The sequence below is a fragment of the Passer montanus genome, unplaced genomic scaffold (genome assembly GCF_014805655.1).
Source record: "Passer montanus isolate IOZ18808 unplaced genomic scaffold, ASM1480565v1 scaffold18, whole genome shotgun sequence".
Taxonomy (NCBI): Eukaryota; Metazoa; Chordata; class Aves; order Passeriformes; family Passeridae; genus Passer; species Passer montanus.
This window is the reverse complement of record NW_024365381.1, coordinates 16,584,643-16,596,990: the sequence shown is the minus strand read 5'-3', so window position 1 is coordinate 16,596,990 and position 12,348 is coordinate 16,584,643. Positions and strand designations below refer to the sequence as shown.

The following is a 12,348-nucleotide window of genomic DNA, read 5'->3' as shown; positions in this document are numbered from 1 at the left end:
CCAAGCATGATGAGGTCAGAAAGGACATGACTTTGGTTTCATCTGTAGATGCTTTTTCTGAGACTGTGCAGATGAATTGCTCCTGATTATTTTGTCCCACTCCACATTTCTCCCACATGAACTGCTGGCAGGGCCAGGGCTGGATGTGAGACAGGCTCTGAGGATGTGGCTCTCTGCCTGTTCTGTCTGCCTCTCCCATCCTGCTGAGTTCCCTTCTGGGCTAGGAGTAAAAACTCTGCCAAGTGGGGAGGGGGCGATGCAGAAGTGAATAAATTAGGCAGACTTGGCTACATATGGCTGCCATGGCTCCTGAGCCACTCCAAAAGATCCTGCTGTGTCAGCAACACCACCTTGGCAGCCTCCAGGACATGGGTGCCCCAGCCTGGCTGTGGCCCCAGAGCCTAAGGGAGGGTTCATCTTCTTCCAGCCATGACTCCAGTTGTGAGCAGAGCATGGGGACCTGGTCCTTGAGACATCATGGGGTTAGTGCTGTCCAGGTGCAGCTGCCTGGTGTCCCCCAGCTGCCCTTGGCTAGAGCCAGTGTCTCAGTTTCTCCTCTGAGCTAACCTTTCTTTGCCTTGCAGACTTCTGTCAGATCCCCTGCCTGAATGGAGGGCGCTGTGTGGGCCGGGATGAATGCTGGTGCCCCTCCAACTCCACAGGGAAGTTCTGCCACCTGCCAGCTCCCTCTTTGGAAAAGAAGCAAGGAGGAAGAGTCCCAAAGACCCCAGCTGGCAGCTCCATGAGGCACTCCACATATACCCTGCCCTTGTCCAACCAGCTTGGTGAGCATGGCCAATGGCTCTAGGCTCCACATTTTACGTCTACTTGTGTGCTTCTCAGATATTTTTTAACAGGCCTGAGGAAGCCACTACCTCTTTATGCTTGCTGTTTCAGGCCAGGTTGTTAGACAGGAGGTTTCCATAGTTTCTTGTGGAAATTTTGATAGGTTTGTCCTCTTTTTAGGCCAGAGAAATATTTTCTCTTAGAGGCAGTCTTCCTCTAGATTTCCTGGTGGGCTCAATCTACCTTTCCTCCCATTTGACTTTGTTCATGATGATACTATTTGGGTGCCAAATTGTTGCCAGATTGTCACAAATGTGGTATACACTCATCTTCCAGCTTCCCTAAATCCTTCTCTGGTGAATGTCCACATCAACCACCCTCCAGAAGCCATCGTGCAAATTCACCAAGTGGCCAGGGTGCGGGGTGATGCAGAGGCGTCGGAAGAAAACAGTGTTGAGGCAGTCCTGGTGCCTCAGCTGGCTGCTGTGCCCTGGTACACCTATTCCCATGGGAATGGGAACAGCATTGCCACCGAGAGCAGACAGCAACAGCAGAGAGCCCCAGGGCTGCTGGGGAGATGCTTTCGGGAGGCTCTCCATGGGCAGGTAAGAGGTCATCTTCAAGTGTTGTGTATTTCTTGTTCTGGGGTAGGGGAGCGTTGGCTTTTGGGGACAAAGGGGGTGGCTTTATTCTGTGAAGCTGTTCAGCATCAGCATGGGCATCATGCAGGTGCCATGGGTACAGGCAGCAATGTGTTAGTAATTGGGAAGAAAAAAATTCCTTGCTTTGATCCAACAGAGAGACCTCACTGCCTTGCCCTGACCAGGCTGTGCCCTGGGGCAGCACAGCCCAGACTTGATGGCTTTCACACACAGTCTGGTTTTAAAAGGGTGCCCTATTTATAGCAACATTTACAGCCACGCTCTGCGATTATTGTAGGAAACGTATAAAACATAGGAAAATTCCTTTCCCTCTCAGACGATAAATGGAAGTCTGATTTCCATGGAACCATGCCTTCCTGGAGAGCTCGACTGGGGCTTGGGAAGCAAATGCACGTGAGGGACTTTCTCACCCCTGTCCCACAGTCATCGTAATTTCTTATTTTGTCTTTCCCCATATGTTTCTCTTGCGTCACTGGAAAAGCATTGGAGGTTTTTGGCACCCATAGGAACACCTGTGAGCTCCCCCAGAGCAGTTCATGCTCAGAGAAACCCCCAGCCTGGCAGTCTGGGACTCAGCCCCCTCCCCACTGCTCCCCAGCCTTTTTTGGGGGGGCTGCTCCTAGTTCCCATCCCGTCCTTCAGTCACTCCCATCCAAGTCATTTCTAGCAGGAAATATTCTTATCCATTCTCTAGTGCAAAAATAGAGGAGATCAGAACGAGGGGCTGGAAAAGCCCTGCTTCTCTGTGGGGAGATGGCAGTGCTGCAGCCTTAGGAGCAGAGGATGATGATGCACGAAGATGCTCACGGGTGCCTGGAGAGGCTGTCAGAGATGCTCTAGGGGCGGCAGGGGGTACCCTTGCTGTGCTCGCACCTGGCCCAGCGGGGGGATGCCGTGCCTGGGAGAGGGTGAGCAGCTCGGCGGGGTGCCTGCCTCTCCCGGCCGCCGCAGCCCCGCCGCTCGGTATGCGAGTGCTGGGCAGGCGGCCACGCGTGCCTGGACGGCCGCCAGCTCCAGCCTGTGGCCCAGCGGCTCCGCTCTGATGGGGAAGCCTGTAATCCAGAGGGCCTTGCCGAGAGCGGGGGAAAGAGAGGCTCATTCAGCAGAAGAAAGTGCCTGACAACAAGCTCCCTGCCGGGCTGGAGCGGTGCACCCATTTCACAGGCTAATCAGCCAGGCAAGGGGCTGATTCTGGGGCTTTGCCAGGTGATATCATCTCTGGTTCATCTCTGCTCTGTTTGATGGCCCCTTCCCCTCTGAAGGGTGCAATCAAGGGAGGTTCTGTCTGCACAACTTTTTACTATCTTAATCCACATCCCTGATCCTGCTGTGTCCCAGTGCGGAGCTGTGCCAAGAGGGCCGTGCCAGCCTCTGACCCCGGACAGCTGTTCCCTGTGCTGGCTCTGCTGCTCTCCTACCAGCTGGGCATGTTTCCTCTGCATCCCACAGAAGCCTGATCTGCTCCTCTCTCCACAGTGCACCAACCCCCTGCCAGGGCTAACCAAGCTGGAGGATTGCTGCGGCAGTGTGGGGCTCTTCTGGGGCGTGGACCAGTGCCTGGCCTGTCCCCCCCGGCCAGGTGAGTACTGCTGCTGGCCAGGAGCTGGGACAGCACCAGGGACAGCCTGCACCCTCGTCGGGCAAAGAAAAATGGCTGCCTCGTGCAGCCGAGGCAGGGAGCAGAGCTGTGGGTCTTGACACATGGCTCTCCTTGGCCCAAGGTCCTCAGGGATGGGCAGCACGTCCCAGGTGAGTGCAGGGTCATGCCAGCTGCTGCCCCAGGGAACAGTGCTCTGGGCTGGGTGCTGTCCCAGGCTCATGTGGCCAATGGTTCCCACCATGCTAGCCCCATTCCGAGGGAGAAACAGGAAAAAAGCAGCCGTGGTTTTAGGAGGTGCAGTTCTAGGTTGGAGAAGGAGGCTGCAGACTTGGCCCTATAGAGTTACGGGCTTGCTCTGGGCCCAACACGGGTTTGGCAGGGGCTCTGGAAATAACACTACATCAAACAATTGGCAGGAGCACACCCGGGGTCCGTTCCAGGGGCATGGGCGTCCAGCTCTGTTTCTGCTGCACTTGGGAGCTGGACAGACTGATCTAGCAGGAGATGGGGATTCCTCATCTGCTCTGCTCAGGGTGCTGCATGACGAGCACGGCCCCTTGCACCACGGTCACATGCTGTGTTGCTGTGGAGAAGCCATACAGGAGGACTCCTGGCTGGAGAGGAGGCAGTCCTGTGGGCACAATGGCTCCAGCATCCAGTGCTGTGTGGGTGTGGTGCAGGGCAAGGTACACTCCCCTAGTGGAATGTGGGCAGGGAGCTGCTCACCTCTTCCCTGCCTGCCTGCCTTCCTGCCTGTCCCCTTTCACTGCTGCCTGCCTGCTCAATCACATCCCTTCGCTGGATCAAAGAACTGAAGAAAACAGACCCCATGCTTCAGGAGACTTTGGACTCCTGAAATACAGTGTAGGTATCCAAGGTAGCAGGTTTTGTAAGCAAGTGTGCTGTTGGTGACTTCTAGGTCTGCTCAGAGTTTTCCTGCTCGCTTACACACACATTCCCAAGAGCTGAATTTGTGTCTCATTATCCTCCCTGAATTCGATTCCTACTCAGCCAGGGGTAGTGCTGACTGGAGCCAAATTCCTTGCAATCACAGACGAGGTTGTCAGCATCCTGGAACCCAGTCCAGATCTTGGGAGCTCTGATTGCTGTCATCTTCCCAAGCTGCATGGCTGTGCTGTGGCCTTGGCCATGCTGCTCCTTGCCTGCCCTCACCCATGTGCCAGCCCCAAAAAAGTCCTGGGCATTTGTGGTGTGGGGGTGACCCCGGAGTCTGCAGGTTCAGTGCAGGCAAGGAAATGCCCCACACAGGCCTCATCCCCTCTTCTTTGTCCCTGACCTTCACAACCCCAGTCATGGCTTTCTCTTCCCCATCCCACAGCAGTCTCCCTGTTTCTCACCCATCTTTCTGTGACCCCTCCATTAGGAAGCAGGGGGGCTGCTTAATCCTTCCGTTGGGCTGCAGACTGATGCAAAAACTCTGCACCTCCTTTCTCCTTCTCCATGCAAGGTGCAAGGTGATTGAGAGAATGCAGACAGAGCTGCAGCAATGATTTGCTGTGCTGGACTTAGAGCTTCAAAATGTGTCTAATTACAGGCTTCTAAGATGGGAAAACAGACACAAAATACCCCCATGTGCTCCTTGCAGTCAGCCAGACAAATGCACTTAAGACCTGACTCCTAGCTGCCAGCAGACTCCACAGCTCACAGCTCCACACATACTCTGTGTCCCAGGAGCAGTTGCAGCTCAAGGCAAGTTGTCACTGCTGGTCTTCACTGAGTGGACAGATGCTTGTCTGACTTTTGTTTTTAGACTAATTCCAGGGAGATATGAAAAATGTATCCATGTGGGTCTTTTATATTCCTTTGCCACAAGAAATTCCCTCTGGCTTTGGGTGATGAAGTTCCTCCTTGGAGACTTAATGGCTCTTTTGCTTTTGGCAGGAATTCAGGCTAGTTGAAGGAGCCATTTTCATCCTGTTCAATGGTATACAAGCATCCTCCTGCTTTGGCCACCCCTGGTGTAAGGAGCTGTAAGGCAGACACATGATGGAGGCAGCTTAAGAGAGCCCAGGTGTTGTGGAGTGAGGAGCCCAGGTAGATGGCATGCCTTTCTCTGGCGTGTTGTCTTCATACACAAGATAGCTGGCCCCAGAGTGGACTCAGCAAAACAGATCTTTCTCAGTGACCTTACCTCTTTAACAGAGCCGCCAAGCACTGTGACCTGTCACTGCCTTGTGCCTTGTCTGCCAGGGTTTCCAGTTCCATGCCAGTGTGAAGGCATTGTTCCATGCACTTCCTGCCTGTAGACCACATCCCACACTCACATTCCTTCTGCCTTCTGCTCTTGCTGGCCTGTATTGTGTTCACTCAAAGTCACTGGGCTGTAGTTCAGTGATCTGGTGTCTCGTGCACAGAGATAACATGTCCAGTGTATGTTTCCAGCTTTCTTCTTAGCATTCTGATCTTCAGAGACAGCTCCTTACTCTCATGTGTCCCAAGGAAGCATGCACCAGAGCAGACTTGACAGCATTGGGAATTTAATTCCAGCAAGTAGAGACAGAAATGGCAGAAGCTAGTTCAGTGTAAACACTTACAAACGTACAGAAGTGCAGCCAGGCAAGAGCTAGACAAATGAGGAACTTGTTTGGATTGACTGTCTGCCCGAGACACTGATTGTTAGTAGAGTCTGGATACGTCCGGATGTCTCCATCGTCTGCAGCTTTCATGTTTGGTACGTGTTTGTGTGCAGAAAGACATCAGAGAAGATGAATAGGAGGGAGGCATCTGTCTGAGCAAACTTACCATGACCAATCCTCGCTATTTTTTATGTTTTGCTCAGCATCAGAAAAGCCAAGGCACTAAAATGCTTTGTCTGCATCCTAATGAGACCATGTTAAAAGCTGAGTCCAAAATTAAGGGTTGACCTAGCCAGGAGTCTCTGTAGTGAGTGTTACTTTAGCCTTAGATATTTCCTAGGCCATGCTCAGGCTGTGTGGTTTGCTGCTGGGGGGCTGTATATTGTTGTCTTCAGAGAAGTGGGCACAGAGCTGGGTGCTCCAGCAGGCTATAGTAGAAGTTCCTGGGAGCTGCTGTTGCTCACGCAAGTTGAACTAAAGACAGGACCCCCATGACATGTCAGAGAGCCATGGGAGAAGGGGGAGAGCCAAGAGCTTGCTCTATGAGCTGTTGGAGCAAAGGCTGTTGCCTGGTCCATGAAAGAAAGAGATGAGCCAGAGACAGGGCCCTGGAGGGTGGCAGGACACCTGCATGCTGCCATGCAGCTGCAGTCCTTCAGCTTTGGCCAGAATTTGGTGGATGAAATGTGTTGTGTTGCAAGATAGGATAAAACATGTGGAGACATTCAGTGACTCTCGTGGGTCTTTCGTACTTGGAGAAAGCAATGGAACACACACTGAAAGGCTAGAACAGAAGGGTAGGGGCAAACAGGAGCTGGAAAGTAAAACCTGGAGAAGACTGATAGTAGGAAAAGAGAATTAGAGGCTGGTGGAGCAGCTGAAGTAGAAACACTAGGATGTGACTGAAAGGGAGCTCAGGAGCCAGCACGGTAGTTGAGCAGTGCTGGTGAGGAAGCTGCACTGAAGCAATGTCCTGTCCTGTGGCAAGCTCAGGATGCAGGGCTAGCAGCAGGTACACTGCTGGGCAGAGCTACTCCTGCTTTCCTGCCAGACCATACGTTGTTTTGGTAGATACAGTGGTCTGTGGAAAGAACATGTTGGAACAATATTAAAAGATGGTCTGTAGGAATTAAACCCAATGAGACTGGAGCTACAGGTCAACACATACCCCACGGCAGTTGTGGATTTGGATACTGGTTTTCCCAAAGTCTTGGCCCTTCTCAGGCACAGGGGGATAAAGGAAACTGGTAGCAGAGAGTTCTGTCCAGAGGGGATTACAGCCCTGCTCTTCTACTTCCTCTCTGTCCGTGAGACCACACACCTCTGGGACCAGCAGCCTTCCAGGAAAACACCCATATCAGTGGACACCATCTGCAGTACTGCCAGAAGCTACAAGCTCACCCTTGTGTGCAAATGACAGACTTTCTGGGTGCAGGAGTAAACCTGCATTTTCTAGCTCCTGATTTCTCAGTGCCCCCTGTCCCTTATTTCCAGCTACAGTCAGCCTGAGCATGGGCTGGGCTGTGCACCCACTCATTGTGCTCACTGCAGATCTTCCTGGGCTGCTTTCTCTCCTCCTATGGGTTTTAACTGCATTAAGAAACAAGTCTTTGAAGGCTATTGTTTTGTTTTTATTCCCACTCCACGTGTTTTTTCAAGTTTTTTGTCCTAGAGAAAAGTCTGAATTTCACTGGAAAGTTGGATCTTGTAATGTCTGGCTTGGCACCCGCAGCACTCCCCGAACAGACCTCCCACTGTGAGAGGGGTGGCAGCTCACCCGTGGAGCCGTCATCGTCACAAACGCCAAGTGGCTCTGCAAGCCTCGCGCTCCCCTGCGCTGCGCCTGCAGGCATTGGAACAGCCACAGGATGCCCCTTGAAAATCAACCCCCTGGTCTGCTCCTGGGAACAGATGGGGTAGGATGCAGGAAAAAAATTCCCTGGATATATAGGAAGGAGGCTACAGAGGCCACTGGGAGTCTGTGTGAAATAATAAAGAAAGGCTGAAGGTGGGGAAAGAAGCTGAAACCTCTGCAAGGTGGTGCCAGCACCACAGAAAGCAATGGGAAACCTGGGAAAGCACAGCATTTTCAGGACTGCTTTGTTCTGCACAGTGCTTGTTTTGCTCATCGTTCACATACAACATTGTCCTGGCAGCACACAGCAGCACAGTGTTACAAAACTAGGGGGTTTTAGGTACCTTGTTGGAGTTGGAAGCCACCTTGGGAGCAGAATATGGACCTCTCTGTTGAAACACCAAATGGCAAAAAGGAATTATCAGAGTCTTCTTCCTTCAAGCATTTTTTTGCACCTTCAGGATCTTTACTGATCATGAGTAGAGCCAGAGGCCTTAGTGTTGTATCGCACATGTAGCACTGGTGCATGTCCTCCCCACCACTACTAGCATAATTCTTTTTGGGGCATTGGAGAAAGTCTTGCTGGAGCCTCCTTACAACAGGCCATCCAGAGGAGAGCAGGCATGACAGAGCTAGACAGAAGGATTTATCTCTTTCCCTCATGTCCATTCTGCCTCAGAACTCAGCTGAACCCCACAGCCACAGCCTGCTTCTTGCTGTGGCACCTCTAATACATCTCTGGAGGCTGCTGTGGGGCCCAAGCTGCTCTGCTCTTCTGCCACTGAGCCCAGCAGCTCATATCCTCTGTGCAGTGGAGGCTGATTTTCTCTACTTCACACTAAAGCAGGCTGAGGCTTGACTGAGTCCATCATCTCCCTTTCTCCAGGTGTCATGAGACCATTCACTCCTGCTCCTTTCACCTCCCAGGACTAGCAGAGGCACCAAGCTACCCTCAAGGTTTCTCAGTCAGCTGATGTCTTTAGTATGGTAGATGGAAAGAGTCAAAATAAAGGGGCTAGCTTTCAGGAAATGGGCATTTCCTCTCTTCTCATCTGACCACAGGCTTGCTTCTTCCCCTTTTAACAGAGTGGTATTGTATGGACTAATGTAATGTCTCATCCAACATTGTCTCACTTCACACCCTTGTGCCTACCACCACTAGGAGAAGTTTTCCACTTCACCACCACCCTGAGCTTCTCCAGACAGTTTAGCCAGGGCTGTTGAATAAAATCTCTTCTCCTAGGAAGTGATGAAAAATTAGCCTAATTGCTTAAAGATTATCCTGCTAGGCAACAAAACCTCTCTGCCCAATTTCCATGTACTCATTTCCTGTCATATTATGATCTACTTGAGTATTTTTCTAGCCAGGGACAAAGATGCTGGAGGGAGTCCTGGGCTGTGGCTGCTTCACACTCACCTCCTTTCTGAGCCTGTGAGCTTATTGCATGCATGCTCCTTTGTATGAGCCCAGCCCTGACAGGGATGCCTGGTGCCTGCAGAGCTTGCAGAGAGCTAGAGGAAGCAGTGAGGAGAGCCAGGAGGGACTCCTAATGTGCAGCTATCTGGTGACCACATTGGTTTGGCACAGTGTCCCCATGGCTGAAATGCCCAGGAGGCAAGGTTGTGAAATCACACTCTTGAATCAGGAACCAGGGCTCCCTGCCCTCAGCAAGCCTGAAATCTGTCTGCATGACAGATGTAACTCAGCTGCTCCATCTCTAGTGTCAGGTTCTGGGAGAACCCTTCTTGGAGAGAGTGTAGACAGACACAGGACACTGGGGCCTCTTTAGCTCTGGATGCAACAGATTTCTGTCCTGTCTGATCATCAGATTAGCTTTTTCCTTTTGGTGGGTTCCAGAGGAATAGCCTCCTACCAGCTGCATGAGAGAAGGTTGGATGCTGATCCCCTTTGCAGGAAACCCAAGTGTCCTAGGCTGTTTTTTTCAGGAGGTTTTGGCCATCTCTGTTGTCATTCAGCCACATCTGAGTGTGTGGAAGGAAATAGTCCTCTACTCAAGAAACCAAGCACAAAGCTGAGAGTTAATAGCTTATATCCTTCTGCAGCCACACACTGTCTTCCCTTGTTGACAGATCCTGGCAGCCTCCATCCAACACTTCAAAACTCTCTTGGTTCCCCTCTTGGTACAGAGAGATCTGCTCACATTACATTACAATTATTCTTTCCAGGGAACATGGGTTTCTTTGCAGAGTTAAGATGTTTGTCCGTAGCTTCACAAGTGATTTGCTGAAGTAGAGGGGTTTCTCCAAACTGGAGTTTGGTAAGTGCTAAGGTTGCACAGACCTGCAACTCATCTGCCCACCACTGACATTTTCAGCCTTGCCCTCTCCCCAGCAGCATCTGTTGGAGGGATGCTGCAGAATCTGTTTCTCTGCAAATTTTTCAGAGGGGGAGCATGGCTCTGACATGTCATCACTGTTTGATCTCCAGCATGCTTGGCTTCTGCTCAGAGGGCTTGCACATAACAATGGTGCTTCATTTGAGTGTCTGTTATCACATTGTGCTGAGGTTGACAGATGTTTCCAAGCTCAGTTAATGCCTGTCGGCATCCCCGAGCCCACAAGCTATGGTGTGGGAGGACCTGAAATCCCACTGGGGTACTGAGCCTGGAGCCCATAAGCCAGAGGTGTTTTTTACCTTCCCAGAAGGTTGGAAGGTACCCAGGATTTCTCAGTATCACCAGGAGCTCCCTCATCCCTAACATCCAGATATTTGTTAGCACCTGCTGCCTACAATTCGTGACTAAACTGTTGAAGGGGGTAAATAGATTTTTTTGTCTTTGTCATTCACTCAGCTGCTCAGGATCAATGTACATATGGAAAACCTTGTAGCTTCATTTAATATACCTGAGAAAACCAGATTTTCTTTTCTCCTTCCTGGTACAGGCTGGTAATGATGTGTTCTCCTGTCTTTTATTTCCTAAGCATCTTTATCTTAGGAGGCTGGTCTCTAACTTTTGCCTTAAAATAACTGTCCTAGAGTGGCTTTAAATTGCTTTATAGAGTTCAAGTCTTCAGGACAAAGAGTTATGGGCATGCCTGCTCTCCTCTCACAGAATGTGTTCTTAAACTTTGCAGGCTTTCTTTGTGGTCTTAAACTTTGCAGGCTCTTGCCAAGCATCTCCTGCTGTAAGGATGGTCCCAATTTGTCCCTGGTTCTTGAAGCTGCAATGTGTAAGGAATCTGCCAGACCCTCGATATGACTATTGCCATGGAGGGCTTTCTACATATGACACCAAGGAGAGAGCTACTGATGCCAGGCAGGGGAAATTAGAGTGGTTAGAATATGGCTGGGCAGTCACTTAGCTGTTGCATGCACTCCTTGTTCCCAAGCAAAAGATCCAGAAAATTTAAAAGGAACCCCACCCTGGGAAAATCCCTACCTTAGGCAAAGTACCCTTCTTCCTACCCCACCCCATTCTTACTCACTTCCCAACCCATCCACTCGAATTCCCTTTTCCTTGCTCCAAAATTCAGTGCCTAAATTTGACTTCCTAGGAATTTATGGGCCACATTTTACTTGCCTTTAAAAAATTTGGAGAGGTTTAATTGTGCGTGTTACAGAACATTTTGAAACCCACAAAATTATTTAAAGCAGAAATCTGAATTTTTCTTTGATGAGAGGGATTGGGGCAGGAAATCACATGCAGTATAAAAATAAATGTAATAAACAGGGCCTGAGTTGTCATTTCAGCAGCTTGTCAAGGACTTCAGCCATTCATTTTACTCTGATCTCCTTTGTCATCTGCCACCTGGCTATCCAAACTGACCTAGAAGGACACAAAGTGACACAGGGGTAGATATGAGGCACAGGCAGCGCCTCTGGGTCACCAGTTTGGCACTTGCCAAGAAGCAGAAGACACTGCATGAGTGACGTGGCTGCTCTTACCTTTCCCTCTGCCCTGGGAGTCATCAGAAGCCCATCCAAGGCAGGCCTAGGGACCCTTTCCCCTCTGGAAGGAAGGCAGAGAAGGGAGGACACTGATGGCTGGCTCTACTGCCAGTGTCCCACACTGTTTGCTTTTTTCCCCAGCACACCCTGTGATTGAGAATGGACAGGTGGAGTGTCCCCAGGGATACAAAAGGCTGAACCGGAGCCACTGCCAAGGTAAGGATGCTGCTTTCTTCTGTCTCTCTCCTTCTCACATTCACTGTCAGAGTTGAAATTATCTACACAAAATACATTTATCTAAATCCCTGGTGTAGCTCAGCAAAGAATGTGACTTATAAAAATCTTCATGTTCTCATCAAGAATGAAAGAAAACCAGGTAACAGAGGACTACGTGACTCTGCTGACAAGCACAGTGAGCACACAGTTGGGCCAGTACAAGAGAACTCCCCTGTTAAGTCCTACTGACCCAGAAGGACCTGTGTTTATGCTCTGCTAAGTGTGAGTGTAAAAACACTTCTTCCATGGTCTGAAGCAACAGAAATTCTGTTTCCTAAAAATATTTGTGAAGGTTATCAGCTTGTTAATTTATTAATTTACAAGTAGGAGCGTGCCAATTTGAACATTTACAAGTGGGAGACTGCCATAAAAGCGATGCCTTCCGTTCTGACTGTGTCACTTGTTCTTGCTGCTGGGCTCCCCTGCCTGCCCCATGCTGCCAGGATTGATCCATTTCTCACTTCTGTGGTCCCTCAGTTCCATATGAGGAAGACACCAATCTCTCCCCTTTTCTCTCTGGTTCATGTTTATTTGGCATTTCTTGGGCCTACACTGTGTTTTTCTGTCCTCTGACTAAAGAGGAATTTTATTGTTCCCTTCTTGTGATCCCCGATAAGCTGAGAGGTGTCATCTCACAGATGCAGCAGGGAGCAAACCCAGGG

General features: G+C 50.5%; 1 protein-coding gene across 4 annotated transcripts in view; it reads left to right on the top strand.

Annotated features, from left to right (window-relative positions):
- Positions 1–12,348, top strand: part of LTBP2 (latent transforming growth factor beta binding protein 2) — a 71,459-nt gene that overhangs the window by 34,876 nt on the left and 24,235 nt on the right. For all 4 annotated transcript variants that reach the window (XM_039705366.1, XM_039705365.1, XM_039705367.1 and 1 more), the window contains exons 6-9: positions 585–785; positions 1,123–1,391; positions 2,925–3,027; positions 11,552–11,626. In XM_039705366.1, the coding sequence (XP_039561300.1) occupies positions 585–785; positions 1,123–1,391; positions 2,925–3,027; positions 11,552–11,626 (648 nt within the window). The remainder of the gene's footprint in view (positions 1–584; positions 786–1,122; positions 1,392–2,924; positions 3,028–11,551; positions 11,627–12,348) is intronic.